General features: G+C 40.2%; 1 protein-coding gene across 1 annotated transcript in view; it reads right to left on the bottom strand.

The window, feature by feature from the left end:
• Positions 1 to 22: 22 nt before the first annotated feature.
• Positions 23 to 16,899, bottom strand: part of stx8 (syntaxin 8) — a 36,997-nt gene continuing 20,120 nt past the window's right edge. The window contains exons 7-8 of the mRNA XM_044028559.1: positions 7,487 to 7,588; positions 23 to 774 (exon numbers count right to left, since the gene is read on the bottom strand). Coding sequence (XP_043884494.1) covers positions 710 to 774; positions 7,487 to 7,588 — 167 coding nt within the window. The 3' untranslated portion in view covers positions 23 to 709. The remainder of the gene's footprint in view (positions 775 to 7,486; positions 7,589 to 16,899) is intronic.

The following is a 16,899-nucleotide window of genomic DNA, read 5'->3' as shown; positions in this document are numbered from 1 at the left end:
AGACGGGAGTCCAGGGACTTTAAACTGGAAATGTCATTTATTAGAAATTACAAGCTGAATTGATTTACAAGAAAGGAAAACAGCCGTGTTAGTAACAGAACTGAGCTGTTAGCTTTGGCTCAGAGCGACTCTATAAACAGAGTAAAATCCCAAGACAAATGATAACATTACACAGTTACAGTAATGCATGGGTAGATATAAGTAAGTGTGGATACTGCACAGCTTATGGAATAACTGTACCCAGTATGAGCCTCAGCCCAGACCCAGACAGACTCATGGAAGAAATGCTCCCGATACCTGTGTGAGGTCTAAATGTTGGATCTATATTCACCATAGACCAGGCTAAAAATATTTCTTAAAAAAAAATAAATATTTTACTGTTTGATGAATTGCCAACTTAATGAGCCACACGTTTACTATGAATGAGGAACAATTTACACCCAATGGCATTATACAGTATATTACAGGGTTAACCTGCAACCAAGCAACTGTAAAGAAAAGAACGACAGTGTCACAGTGATGCACTTCATTTCACATATGAGGAGTGAAAGTAGGAAAATAAAATCTGATGACAGACGGTGTTTAAATGGGTATTTGTGTTTGTGTAAACACACTGTACTGTACATGTGCTTTAATATGGCATTCTGCACAGCACTGTCACCGAAGCGCTCGTCCAGTGCAGGTCCAGGATCACTGGTGTCCTTGTCACCTACATGGGCCACGCAGCAATCACGATGATGGCTATTAGGAGCAGCACGATCACCACCAGCATCCCTGGAAGAGGAATTCAAAAAAAAAAAAGATTAGATGATAAAAAGTGAACAGTTTGCAAAGATGATATCTGAAAAGAAATGTATGAGATCATAAAAGGATCATATCTCATCAAAGATTAAGGAAACATAATAATAATCACTACTAACGGTGCAGCAAGCATATTCATAAAATGCACTTTCATTAAAGTCTGTTTATGTTTTGATTTCTTGCATCATCCACCAAATTACGCAGCTTGTATTACTTTAGCACACGTGGCACCAGAGCAAGAGGCTGCTATGTGTCTAAATGTTACCAAACCGAGCGCTAGGCAGCTTATTATAGCAGATTTAGCTCATAAAATCTCAGATTTTCTTCTAAAATACAAAAAGAAATGTTGCTTTTATTTTCTCTGGTGGGATTTAAACAAAATCGTCTCAAATCATCTCACATGTAAGTATGAACAAGTATATAAACAACTAGGACCTGGCATTGTAAACAACAGAAAGTAATAATAACTTTTCAGCCACTTGGTCGCACATACCTGGGGTCAAAGGTTTTTTTCAGCATGTGGATAGAGCACAACTTTTCAGCTGTATAAAGGGACGCCACATCTTAAGCAATAAGCAACGCAACCGCATCAGTTATAGCCTTCCAACTTCCACCGGGTTCCTTTCGCGTCGTACGGGACACAATGTGAAAATGACTACACTACTGAAGACTGGTTTTTTTTAGCGGGTGTTTATGGGCTATGGTCCTTTAGCTCGTGCAGCGAACAACAAATTCAAATGAATCGACACATTTATGCAAGATTTATCATCCAGCCATAACCAAAACAGATTTTCCCACAGAAACTCTTCAAAATCTTGAGGAAAGTCTCCCAAGAAGTAAGAAAGCTGTTGCAAAAGATGGACCAACTCCATATTAAAGTTCTGTATGTGTCATGTGTAAAGGTGTAATGGTCAGGCGTCCTTGTAGTGTATCACCTTTAAAGCTTCATGAGGTAAATTAACACATGAAAGACAGAAAAATATGTCACAGTTTGTCACATTTTAACTGAAGTTGGTTTGTGTCTTATTTTGACTACTTTGCTATATTAATTTGTTATTAATCCCATCGTTTTCCCGGGGGTTAATGTTGAAAATGGAAATGTCAAGCAGCTGAAGAACTCCAAACCTGATCTGAGACAGACTCCAAGAGAAGGAGGGGAATGCAGGCAGCAGACACCGGGGAATACACACAAGAGGTAAGAAACCTACATACCTCACTACCAATTTACAACGTCCTTGATCTGACACAAGTCTCAAGTACTTATGCCCCTTGCCGCATATCACCATTCCTCTCTTGATGACTTAATGCAATTTACATGCATTCAACAGCCACAAAAGCTTTATTGCCACAGACTGCACACTGTGATAGGCATATGTTTCTGATTGTGCCTTGAGAGGATAATCATTGTTTTTCACTGATACTATGGAAGCAAGGGGAAAAATGTGCAAAAGCTCACTCACACTTCATCAAAGTGCTTTACCCTCAGGACCTGAAAATATTAGAGTTTTTTTTATTGTCGTCACCACCCAGGGAAAAAAAACAAAAAAAGGTGGAATTGTCATCCTTTGTGTAAAGATTATCTAAACGACAGGCTTTTGTTTGTTTATGGAAGACATTTTTACATGCAAGGGTTAAAAAAAAAAAGAAAAGTGAAAAAAAAAGGGTGTAAATAATAAAATGAATGTTGGCTGAAATCCATTTTTTTGCTTGACTTTAAGCACCGTGGCAATATGCACACTGGTTCACTTTTATACAGTCACACTTCCATACAACGGAGGCATTGTTAACGATATAAGCACCTGCACTTTTCAGACTCGCGTGGGCCAAAATGTCTGTTGTGGGAAAGACAAATTCCCAGGATGCTTTTAACTTTTAGCCATTTGCAGACATACAGTATATCTGACTGGACAAAGGATGAAATGCATTTTTAAATGAGTCCCGAATAAAAAATAAATTCAAAGAAAGTCTAATGCTAGTATGATAAACCATTGGGCCGCACAGGAAGTCAATAAATTGTATGTTGAATGTAATTTAGACACAGTGTCTTGTCTCTGAGTCAGCAGTATCTGCCTCAAATATCGATGGAAACTCAAACTGAGAAATCTTTGGTACATCCCATTAGAAATGTAATCAAATCCTTTGTATTTGATAAAATGAAACGTCTTCTTTAGGAGATACAAGAGAGAAGTGATGGTGGGTGGTTTGCATTTCAATGTGCCTTTAACATGTCGTGGTCTCTCCTTCTTTGTAGTGTGTATTAAAAAAAGGTCAATACCACAAACCATAACACACATATGATATGGAAATCTTTCGATTTCCTACAGCTTTTCCCCACTACAGTGGCCCAGGAGTGAAGAATTCAAACAACTGCAGCCCCGACTGCTCTGAGCTCTGTCACCGACTCAATGTATCCCATGTTATTTAGCATGCGGCTGGTATTTTCCCTGGCCTTTCACTTCAGGTTTACATTTCTCTCATTCTTTGGCTCTCTTCTCCTGCGTTCGCCTCCGCATCCTAATTAGTTGTCTTTCCCACAGGGAGAGAGACGGGGCGAGATGGAAGCCATGCTGCACTAATTGCTTGTGGTGGTACTGGTGGTCTGATGAAATGTTAGGCTGATGCTGCTTTCTTCGCCAGGATTCGGGATATGGCTGTTTTTGGGGTCCAGATGTCTTAGCACCTCTTGGCTCTTCAGGCCACTCTCATTTTTAAGGTATTATGGTCTGACTTTCTTTGCACGAGACCTCATCCACATTAGTCCAGTTGTGTTTGAAAATGGATAAATCTGCTTGAGCCCCAAATACAGAGACGTTTTGCTTTCACCTCGTCATCAGCCTCATGGCTAAAAGCCTCGTTCTTACTTTTCACCACTGGTTAAATAAAAAATTTGAAAAATTCCAAATTGCAAAGGCAGCAACTGGAGCACTTTTTGATTGTTTGTTCTAATGTCCCAATTGAAATGTAATCCATACAACCATCTAAAAGTTCCTCGCATTAAAGTAGCATAAAATATGATATTTACATCTGTAAATATCTAACTGAAGCTAGACTTTAAAAAAACTGAACACCGCAAATGAAACAGTTGCGATATATGTCAGAGAATTCACAATTAGATATTTGACCCAGGTTAGTATGGAAACAAACTATCTGAAATGCCTCACCTCTTGGTAACACGTAAAAAACAAGCACACATTGCAGGTTGTTATCTTTTTTTCCCCAACAAGCATCTGTCAGCAGCTATGACAACAATGCTATTAGAGGCTAAACTGTATAAAGTCTGCATTTATTACTTATGTCAAGTAAGAGCCACTGGTGAAGACACACAAGACCCGCTCTGACACTCACACTCTTGTTCTCTTAGGACCGTCGCCGTCTGCCTCAGTAACTAAACAAGCTACTCCTGACCCTCAGGAGGCCTCCAGAGACTAATGACAAGAATGGCGTTTGCTACCCAAATAAATGAAGGTTGTGCTGTGACACTGGTGCTGAGGGGGATAGTTGGTGTCTGCTGACAGACTGACCACCCAGGAGCTTTGGAAGTCAGAGTTTGAGTTCATCCCCATCATAGCAATTTTCAGACACATCAGTAAGACAAATCACAGAGAAAATGAATAATTGGCGAGAACCCCAGATAAACAGAGACAACCCCCTGAATGCCCCGCACCACTTCCACCATGCCCCCTGCTTATGGTTCAAAGACCATTTCTGGGACACAAAAGGCACCGGCAACCGTCTGAGAGACGGGGGCAAAACTGCTAATGAGGTTAGTATGAAGATTATCATTTTCTCAGACAAAAAAATGTTCAATGTGTTTGAAAGCTATTTAAGGGTCAAACCAGTTGTCTATACTAGTACAACTCTTTAAGGTACAAATGTAAAAATGTATTTATTTTTTGTTAATTACTGCTTATCCAACAACATCACAAAGCAAATCCATGTATTAGACTTTAAGTTACCTGCTCATGGCAGGAGAGGAAAAATAACTTAAGTCACTAGTACTTGTTCCCTGGGGACCATGAATGTCCATATTGATTTCCACTGCAATTCTTCTAGCAGTTGGACAAGGCAGTGGACACACCAACCAACTTTCCCAATTATTTGTATTATTTATAATATTTAAATATTATAAGATAAATATGACTAAAAAGTATGTTTATTTTAACGTACAACTCACGAAGAGACATCTAGGAAGTGGAAATATCATTTGCAGAAGGATTTGTTATTTTAAGCAAGGTTATTGCAAACCACTGGGAAAAAAAATAGTTTTGGCTCCAACTTCATATCATGTCAAAAAAAAAAAAACAAGGAATGAAAGAACTCATTAAAAGTTAGACCGTCCTTCAGAACAAAGTTTGTATTTCCTTGACAACTCACACATTGCATTTGGAGACTCGGTGTACTCATTTGCTGTATATTCTCTTCTCCCAATTATCAAACGCTTCCCTTCAGCCACAGTTTCTTTAGATGCCTCCTCTAGTCCAAACAGTTCGAACCTTCTTGAGAAGCGAGCCACCTGCGGGATTCATGCGGCTGCAAAACAGACCCTCTCCAAATTGAGGATTAGCTCTGATAAGAAGAGTTGTGTGAGCTCTGGTGCCTGATTCAATTCACACTGCTCTTCAAGAGGCCCTTTGGTGCTATATAGACTAATCTGCCACACTAATCCAACCAAACTATTTCCCGACATTCAAATGCTTATTAGTGATCTCCAGTGCAGCATATACAACACTGCGTTGCCCATAATTCAAGATGATTGATGATTAATACAGATAAACTTAGCCTCTACTCTAGGTCATTAATTCCTTCTTCCATTAAGACGCTGAATGCAGAGTAGCCAAGAATCAATACATTAGACACATTGGGATGTAACTGGCTTTGAATGCCCACACATACTGTGTGCACTTTTGCTTTATTTACTCTTTTAATGTTATAGATATGTATTCATAAACTTGATTTTAATGCATTCAGGCTTGCCTGTGTGTATAGTAGATTTCCATAAACCATACCATACTGTTTCCTCTGATTCAAAACGTGTCTTCTGCATGTATCTAAATTTCTGAAACTGTTTCCAGGTTTTAACACAAATTTGGTCAGTAATAAATAAATAAAAGCCTCGCTCACAATATGCCACCTACCAATAGTTATGTTAAGAATGCTCTCAGCTCGCAAAGTCAGACGTTCCAAACTTTACAAGGACTTGACTAAGACATAACATCAAATGCTGGCTTTGGATGAGACATGGTTTCAAAATAAATAAAACCTTAAAGCTTAGGAATTACAAACACACTGCCATGGAGAGCGAGAGGAAAAGCCCCCCCAAACCATTCGTGGCATGTTGTATTTTCAATTCTTTCTCTCCTTGACACAAAGACGAGTGTCAAACAACCGAGTAGACGAACGGGGAGATGACAGAGAGGAATGGAAAAAAAGAGAAAGAGCATTGAGGTGAGAGTGAAGAAGACCATGGGGGAATTTTCCATCGTGTGTCTAAGAGAAGGTCTGACACACACTGACACACACACACACACACACACACACACACACACAGAAATAGCCCCATGCATGCACATATACATACTTTGCAAACGTCAGTTGCACTAATTTACATGGACAGCTATGAACTCCAAACATTGTGCATTATGCACAGGACACATGCAATGCTTAAGGTATCACATGACCACTTGCTAAAAGATACACATGCTCCATGAATATTCTTCAGCCAGGAACTGGAATGAGGAAGGAGGGAAGTTTGGTGGCAAAAGAAGTTAAACAGAAAGAATGCCCGAGAAGGAGTCCTGATTTTAACACAATATAAGCTCTGGGATCTTCAAACAAACTCACGCTTGGGCACCATAGGGACACAACCAACAGAATGAAGTATTCTGGGGGCTGACCTCCCTACTGTCTGCTCTGCTTCTCTCCACAACTGGCTGTTTCATGCGTCTCCAAGCAAAACAATACAGGCTTTGCCAAAGCAATTCTGTCTGGCAATTCTGTGGGCAAACTGAGACTGGCTCGCACTAACACATTTCATAGGTCGGCTATATCCATCTGCCTCTAATGGCAGCCATTTTCCCTGTGAAAAGCAATAAACACTGACAGAAAAGAGAAGCTGAGACTTTGTGCAAATGAAAAAACAAATGTTAAACAAACTGAAACAGATCTGTAGTAATGGCGAGAGCAGGCCAGTCTTGCAAAGAACAATTCAACTTGACAAAATCTAGTAACAAAGGTCGATGACTGAGGGCCTGATTTGCAACCCTCTGTCGACATCTGAAGACTCCTCAAAGTATTAGTATGAGAGACCCCCTTGCAATGCCCAGTGCGCTATGTTAGCAGGCGTGACAGACAGTCATAGCCAGTCCAACCACCATTCACCAACTACACACTCTGTGTCTCTGTGCCAAGAGGGCTCGTCCACATCACCAGTCGATGAAGAAAGTCGAGGTACAAATAGCGTCAACATTACTCAATTCTGAATGGAAAAATAAGATGACTTTGTATTAATCTGACCCCAAATTACATTCTACAATCTATGGCTATAAATAATCTAAATGCTATGGTACATTAACTGCCCTTTGACCTGCAGATATGTATTCATATCAATAAAACTAAAGGGCAAAGGTCAGGGCAGATTTAAGTTCATCTGACTGTTCCATCGTAAAGGAAAACAAGAAAGACTCACCACAGGAGGCTGACTTTGTCTCCACCAGCTTCACTCTTCGGGTCTCATTACGAATCCTGTCATCTGTTTTGTCCACGAGATGCGCAAGGTCGTCGATGATTTCTGAGAAGCAAAGAACGAGAGACAAAAGAGGAGGTCAATGAAGTTAATTTCTGCTTTGTATTATGCCATTATCTGCCAATATTATGACTTCACAGGGTTTCATTTTATTATACAAAAGACCTCCCAATATGTTTCGCGTAGTAAATTACCCTAAATTATAAAGTGACAGAACTTGTGCAGAACCTGACATCAGAGCAGTCAGTAACTTCAAAAGGCAGAGGCAGCCAACACACAGACATGTGTGTGAGTGGTGGTGAGGGGGGAGTGGGCTGTGTGAAAGCACTCCTCGCCCTTTCAAATGGTTTCACTACTTCCTGAATCCATTCTGGATTTAATCAGGTCCTGATTCCCTAGTTTCTCACCCATGTGCCTTCAATGCGAGACAGAAATTGTTACTCTGACTCACTGTTTTTGGTCATGTTGTAAATCGCAGTGATACTGGTCTGGGGTGCTGTTTGAACGGGAAAAAATATTGGGCTTGGAGCTTGAACTGAAGCCAATATCTCCTGTCCTTTGATTCCAAACCAAGAAATATAAAAACCTAAACAATATGAGACTGTATTGTACACACTTATGCTGCAAAGAAAATTATTATTGCAGATGATTGACAATGAGGCATGCCAACTTTAAAAGTACTGCCTGATCTAGTATTATTGGAGTAACGAGGAGATGCGCTAAATTTAAAAATCTTTATTGCATGAAACCACTGTACCATAGTATAATGCTGTGGTTTTGACTTATCGGTTTATCTTGTTTTTAGTATCACATTATTAATGTTGATTTTTGGCATTGGTGTGTTTGGTCGTGTTACATCTCATGCAGATTATACTGTATACTCCATCAGTTTTTGACTTGGGGTAAAAGTGAAAATCAATAAAAACAAAACTCCTACTTTGTGCGCTCCGTCCCTAATTACTCAACAACAAAAAATCAGATCCTAATTGTTCATGAGTTTTAAAGACTTCACTGATTATTCCTGCGTGTCCAAAGAGTTTGTATACATGTGTGAGTCTGGCACTTTGGCTACTTCTGTAGGAGTTTCTGACTTGATGGTTCTCCAGATGGAAGTCAGTATGATTTGTTGGAGCAAGCAAATGTGTTGACATGTCATCTCCCGGGGTTCGTCCTCACAACAAAAGCATATCTGCTGAAACACTTCCAATTTCTTGATTTATGATGGCTAGGCATTAGAATGTGGTACTAAATAGAGATAAGAATCAGTCAAAACGTAAAACAAAATCAAAACTAATATTCTTTCATCCAGTTTGCTTGTATATTAAGGTAGGTGTAATTACTTTTAACAGGCTATATCATCTTTATCTAGTTAGCTCTGCTCTACAACAGGAATGAGGCCTGTCTTAGCCTTCTCAACTGAAAAATATGTAACAAAACAGAACAAAATGGCTGCAAAGCAAAGGCCAGAGAAAGGGCAACTTCACAGATTCATATAAGCCTCTGATAAAATCAATGGAAGAGGTAGCTAAACTCTTCTTGAAGCCAGAGCTCGTTTCCAAGTGAAAGAGTTGAGCAAGGGAAATACATTTTATTGCTTCTGCTATATTGTAAAAGCATTCAGTCTGCATGATTTAAGATTTTTTTCCCCCCTCAGAAATGGGTTATGTGACTGAATTCCCACAAGTGAGCGACGAGGGTCATCTACGGCATTTGTCTTTGTGAGCACGACCGCCTTTCCCTCTGCTTGCCTTTCAGTTGAAATGGTAAGAAAACACGTTTCCTCGAGTAATAGCTGACAATGCTTGACAAGATAATTAAGTTGCACAAAAAATGTGAAGGAAGAAAGTGAAACGTGTCCATGTGGAGGGCCAGAGGATGGAGGGGCAAGGACAAGGGGATGGAAGACGTGAGAGTGCCGTATGTACGGTGTCCCCGGAGACTCCCACATCATCAACGAAGCATCAGGCAACAATTTGGAAGGAGGAAACTCCTTCACTGGCAGGGGAGGAATCATTTGTGCCGCATGCCACTTCAGCTAGTCATAAAGGATGTTTTTGGTTTGCTCATGCCAAGTTTCTTGAATCAGTCCTGACCCTGCAATAATAATCTGAGTTCACTGATGAATTCACAACCGTGCCAACATACATCACAGCTCGGCCGTGACCTTTAAATACAGCTGCTATGAAACGCTGAATTAAATTTTTGGAACAGCAGCCCTACAGGATATTGACTTTACACATCCATCGTCATTCAGCTCACCCCGTTATCAAGCCACATTTCTAACAATATAATTCTAAATTTCCCAACAAAACTTTTAGCTCTCATGTGTGACAGCTGCTGGCCATGGGTTGGATCTGCCAGACCGCAAGAAGGCCCAGATCAGGCAAGATCACTTCTGCCAAGGAAGTTATTTTAAATGCTATTATACTGGTTAACCCTTAAAAGTCATGTGTGGGAGAGCATGGCACATGTGCAAACAAACAAGGTGCTGTACATTTGATAGTCAGAATCTTTATTTGCAGAGTAGAGTAACTCATCCCATCTTTGCAGCTTATTAAGGATAGTGCTCTGAACAAAAACTGAAAACCTAGTATAATGTTATTTATATAATAAAATCACCACTAAATACGGAACTGTATCATCAATAATTATATAAGTTTTTCAACATCGCAGAAAAACTTTATTTGAGGTGCCCACCCACCTCCAAAAAAGCGATTTATTTATTTTTTATGAAGGGGAATCTTGAATAAGGAACAGCGCTGGACCCACAGCCACCACCTCATCTGTCAAACATGGCAGTGGCTCTGATCTCAGTCCAGCTGAGCAGCACACGAGACCGCACAACAAACAAGAGCTGACGGAGGCTGCAGTGATTTTCTGGGAGAGCATCTGCTGCAAAGATACAAAGTGTCTGCTGATGGCTGCAGGTCAGACATTTCACGCAGTCATGGAAAGCAAATGATTCTCCTACAACATATCAAATGCCATGATTTTGGTGTGACTATTTAAAAAAATTGTAACTGCAAACTGCTTACAGTAATGATTCTTATAAGATCAGCTGTAAAGCATATAGTGACTTATGCAATGCTGTCTTTCAGTGGGCAATGTGTAAGAATCTAAATTGCACATTTAAGAATCTATACTGTAACATAAACTCTGTCAATCATCAAAAAAAAATTATACATGGATCATCAGTGGATGAAGAATGGAGAGACAACCTGGTCCATCTGTGTTCAGGTTATTCCTGCCCAGACCCCGAAGCACACACGGGAATAGGAGACAGATGTTCTCATGACGTCACCTACTAACCCACGCTGGTGACTTCCAGTGTAATCTCAGCACATTTTTTTTTACTTATTATTGTTTCCAAAATTGACAAGTTAATCGTGATACAAATTAGATGGAGTATGGCTCTTGTGGTTGCTGCGTTGGTCAAAGAAAGACTTCGCTGCCGTATGATTTCTTGCAACGTCGTTTCCTACTTGAAATTTTGGTGCATGCACAGAAAACCAAGTCCGACTCCAGACGTAAGTATATACATGCAGTAATCGCACTATGAATCGCATTATCCAGGTATGTTAGTTCGACTAAGACTAGATGGATTTTAGTCGGACTAAAGCATTTCCCTGACATTAAGAAAACCGAATTATTGTCTTAGTCCGACTAAAATCAGACTTTTAACATGCATGTAAATGCATGTGTCAGCAAGGAGGTGCCGTAAAGGACTCAACATCACTATTGTGGCAGTGGCCCACCTATGGAAGAAACATGACCTTTCAGGTTGTTGAGGGTAAATTCTGGGTAAAAAGAATGTGATAGGACTTATTTGGAATGAATGATCACTTATGAATCGCTGCTGACATGGAGCCACTCCACCTGTTGAGCATGTATTTTATAAACAAAAGCCCAAGATACTTGAACTCTTTCACACTGAGCAGTGACTCACTTCAAAACCAAAGGGAGCGCTCTCTTCCGAGAAAGTCATCTTCCCTCCAAGCCTAATGATCTGCACAGATTTTCTGACAAGTCAAACTCCCTTGCAGGAGAGCGCCATCTTCCATCAGCCAAGCTCCTGCATCATAACTAATAACCATGATAAGCCACATGATTGAGCAATTAGTGGACTGTCTGATTCAATTTAGGAAACAACAAAACAAGCCAGGTCCAAGGTCATGATAGAAATGCAGAGCTCTGATACATTGTCCAGATCGACAAAGGCAAGTGGGGGAGAAGGATAATGGAAAAAACAGAGCACAGACAACACGCAGGCCCAGATTAAGCCTGTGATATGTATGTTGCTTGTTGAGTTATGATTACTGTTCATTAAAGGGAGAGGACAGTTGTGGTAATGAGAGACACATCATGTCCATGTGTGTAAGTGAATGCTAAGGTTGAGGTTCAGGGATTCACAAATATAACATCCTGTGCAAAATTTCCTCTGGTTTCATTTTTTGGGAAATGATTCAGAAACACAGAGCCACGCGCCACTAAAACAGTAAATGTTCCTTGCCAATTGCCCAACAGATTTTTATAATGCCACTGTCGGTAAATCAATTTCAACACAAATTACACAATATTACATAACCTTGTTTCACAGACCACAGATATGTCACTTCAAAGGTTTGGTCTCTATTTTAAATTGAATTCTCCAACCCCAGATCTACATCCGCGTTAAGTCTCTAATATGCTGATTCATATTTGCAAGCAGTCGTGGTTTTGGTTTGTGTGTGTGCATGTGGTGGAGGCACTATCATAAACAGCGACACCCCAGAGTGGCTCCAGGATGTGCTGTATTAACTCTGTGTGTTATTGCAGGACTCATTCCCAGAGAGGGCACAGCGCACAGAGAAAATGCTTGTTTTCTCTCACCAATTTAAATACAATCTGACTCAGTGGGGCTAATTCTGTTGTGCTTATTCAGTGGATGATTTCTCCCGAGGATATGGAGAAAGAGGAAAGTAAAGACAGACACCCCACCTCTTCTATCCCTTGTTGTAGTGCAGAGGGGGGGCTGACCACAACTGTTACCAATTGGCCCTTGTGTGACTGTGTATAGAGGGTAGTGCTCTGTTGCCAACCAAAACACACACACATCTCTGAATGTAATTGGAACTTTACTTGGCACACACAGAGGCACTGAGCATGGGCAATTATGGTATTTACAAGAAGTTGCACAGTCTTGGACGAGTTTCTATCAACTTATTTCAACTTTTTTTTTCTTCCGCTCTCGGCTGCTCATTGTAAACAATCTCACCCTGAAGGTCTGTTGGAAGTGAGGATTGGGGGAGTTTTAGCCACAACCTCAAGAAGTTACCCATTTTTTGAACCAAGTGCAGAATCTGACAAATCATTTGAAATCTGCCATAATAGATCTGACATAAATACAAAAAAACAAATGGTCCTAATAATGTTTTTGGCCAATGCAATACAATAGGAGTGAGGACACATAAACACACATAAAACAGACACTTTCCTCTCCTAAAAGTCCCCTAGCATACAATAAAAATGTCACTTTACTTCTTCACACTGGGCCTCCTATTGTTGTTTAAATATTCACACTGGTGATGGGAGTGAATGACTTAACCCTTTGTGTTCTGGTGTCCAACACCAACAGTTCAACGAAGGCAACTATATGTTTCACATCGATGCCAACCATGAGAAATTACTGAATACAAAGTACCATTGTAGGAATTTGATGTGCCGCTTGTCACATACTTCTTTGCTCATGAGAAATTAGCAGTATTAAGACAGGTTACAAGGAAAACATTCAATATTTTATGATATGTGAAATAATATAAAATAAATAATAAAAAAAAAAATGAAAGGACCAGTGTGTAAGAATTAGTGACATACAATGCTAAGACTGCAGATTATAACACATGGGGGACTGCTCACCCCTCCCATGGCCTTCACATACTAGAAGAGATTTTAAGGCCCTTGCATAAAGGACATATAAAAGGTTCTAATAATAATAAACCTTAAATAAATGTGTTTTTTTTTTCTTTAATTTCTTTTTTTCCAGTCTAATCCCGAAAGAATTGTGTGGACATACTAAAACAAGGTCAGTGCAGATAGGCAGCACATACTATGTCAACATGGTAAACATCCAACAATTTATTGTTCTGAGCTTGGTGTGAATAATAGTATGTACTTCATTCTTGGCATCCACCCTGTTTTTTTTATGTATTTTAAGAGCACATGTGCTGCTGGGGTTTGTGAAGACATCACCATACACACGATTTACACTTCTAACATCTGGCCTTCTGAAGTGCTGGGTCACATATGTACAGATTAGTCTCACCACTGGGCTTTATCAGCCACCCCCAGCCCCAATGAATCTCTGGGTCCCTCCAAATCAGGGTTGTCAAACTCAATCACAAAGGGGGCCGAAATTAAAAACTGTGTCCAAGACGAGGGCTAGACTAAGTCAAATAATATAAAATTCAGAATAAACCAAGTTTAAGTAGATTAAATCAAAAATCTAATTTGAAATTCAAGATATGTTATGTTAAGGATATATTAGTGAAAGCAATGGATATAGGATGATTTTCCCATGTTATAGCCGCAGAAAGGCTAGCTATCAACATTGGACTACTGTTTCAAAGTGATGTACACATCAGGCTGAGAACTCACAAAGCATAAAATGGTTCATACTATACATATATATAGCACAAATCCCCCCTAAGGTTCCGGCTCTGTGTTTTCAGTACGCATTTAATCTCTAGTAGTAGTACTCAGTGTGGTACTAATGTGTGTCATATGTGGCCCTATCTTACGCCCAGTGCAAAGTGGTATAAGGTGAAGCACAAGTGTCATTGTAAGTTACCAATGGGCACAGGCGGTATTTTCACTCCCCGCGCCCACGTCGTGTAGGTGGCAAATGCGCTTGCGCTCATCAGTGTGCCCACGACAGGTGTGTTGGTCAGGCACAATGTTAGCACATTAATCTTGAGGCAGCAGAAAGCCACTGTGCCATTGACCAACAAAAACTGGTCTACACATGGCACACATCACTCCTCCTCATCAGTTTGAATGTTGCAATTTATTATCCTGTGCAGTCTAATGGAGTGAAAGTAAAGGGTCCTCCATCCCTGATTTTTTTTATTTTGCATCGAACAAACCCTCATGTGCCTTTTATCTAGTGGGCCAAATACAACTGTATTGTGGGCCTGACGTGATCTGACAAAACCCCCTCACTCCCAGGTAAACATGTTGGAGTTCCATTGCATCATTAAACATTGTCTTGCAATATGTACAGTAACTTATTACATGGCCACACTTGCAAATGATCATAATATCTTGTAATCTATGGTTGTTCGTCACACTGTGTGGTAAAACACTTTTTCAATGAAAACTTTGTGTTGGCACTGTCTCTGTCAGCATTGGACTAAAAGTAACTTCACTACTCCAGCAGGAAAAGTCATAGCCGAGTAACAGCTGCAAGACATTGCCTTCGACCGCTGAATATTCATTCATGCTGATGCGGCAACATGTCAACTATGGAATCATTTAAATTGCTAACTGCAGTGTCACCAATGAGTCAAGTTCTGACTGGTCACACAATCGTCAAGTGAGCACAGTGAGAGGTAAATGTGAACTACACCAAAAAGATGGGGTAATGACTGACCACTTTGACTGCCATTACATTTCCACAGTTACAGCCACAACCATTTTTGTGCTCGATATGAAAATAAAAGTAGTTGAGAGTTTCACTTCTCCAGCCCCGCTCCGTTTACTCCAAAATCCATCACTATGCATGATGGACAGGAAAATAATGACCCTAAACAGTGAATGCCAATGCTTTACATACAATTAATACACAAATTATGTGTTTGGTCATTTTGTAAAACAATGGTTGTAAAAATGGTGTGTAAACCAAAAGCACTGAGAAGAACCCTGGTCGTTACTATGCTTTTGCCACTATTCTTCTTATGGCCAGGTGCCACTGAACAATGCGCACATGATGAGCATGAGGGTGCCAGCAGCAGCAGCAGCGGCAGCAGCAGTGGTATTGGAGGCGGCAGTGAGAGGCAGGGACCACCCTGTCATTGGCACAGCACCTCCAAACCAGCTGCAGTTACACTACGATCACACTTCATCAGCAAGGACACCCAAGAGAGGATTGCATATTGAGAAGCTAGCATCTAATGAAAATTTAAAAACAGTCAAGGTTTGACTAGACGAGGTTCACGGGACATGACATCAACGGGTTTAAAAAAAAATCTGGCTACTGTACTCTCGCTACACTAGTACATTAGTTCTCGTACAAAGTCTATAAAAAGCAATACTATTCATGATTAATGAAAATTATTGTTTTGGAAAATTATTATTCAGTTACAGCACATAGCCAGAGTAATTTTTGTGGTGTAATGTATTTATTCGGCAAACGATGATGTCATGAGTCTGCGACTTCTTAGAATGACAGCTGTGAACAACAGTAACAGTGGCAAGCGAAGGTAACGCAACAATTTTATAGGTGCAAAGAGAATTTGTTGCTGACACTACATTTTACTTAAAAAAAAAAAAAAAAGGATTTCTCTAAGACAAAGCAATAGCCGTGGTGTGTTTTTGTTTTGTGATGTAAATCGGAGTTTCTAAAACTTTTGTGCTGTGCTAATAGTACTGTTTGTTTAACAGTACTATTAGCTTTCTCTTTTATGACTGATTTGTAAACAGATTATTAAAACAACATAAAAAAATCAAAAAAAATTCTGGTTTTTAATTGAAATGATCTGAGTCTAGTAACTCAAAATCCCCCGCTGTGCGTGGAGATTCCCGGCAGTGTGCTGAGTGGCCTGCCAACTGACTGACTGAGGAGTTATGGAGGGTACTTTGATCTTCACGCCAGACTCTGTTATACTCATAATGCGCTCACACGCATGGAGACACGTATGCTCTCGTGCACAGACGCTGACACAAACATGCATGCATACACGTGGTCGATGAGCACTATACAGACAGACACACCCCAAACAGATGAACACACACTTCCCGGACGTGATACACTTCCGACTGACCTTCGCTTCCCAGACTGTATGCTCAGTGATGTTAAGAGAGAACAGGAGCAGCAGTAACACATACTGAGCTGTATTACACTTGATAGAGATGTTTTATAGTGGAAAAGAGAGTTTGGGGCCAGATGGTATTTATCTGTTGCAGATCTGTGAGAATGTGGGACATGAAGCATCACCATGTTATTGTTCAGCCTGGAAATTTCTCAGATAAGGTGGGATGAAATCTGGACTGCACTTTCAATTATGCACTACGCATGAGTGTTCTTTTGAGAAGTCTTTCAATATGGACCTTGAGTTCAAAGTCACAATTTATAGAAAGATAATGGATAGTAAATAGTGGAT

The sequence above is a fragment of the Solea senegalensis genome, linkage group LG6, assembly GCF_019176455.1.
Source record: "Solea senegalensis isolate Sse05_10M linkage group LG6, IFAPA_SoseM_1, whole genome shotgun sequence".
NCBI lineage: Eukaryota > Metazoa > Chordata > Actinopteri > Pleuronectiformes > Soleidae > Solea > Solea senegalensis.
Note: the sequence above shows the minus strand (reverse complement) of the source record. Positions and strands in the feature narration are given on the sequence as shown.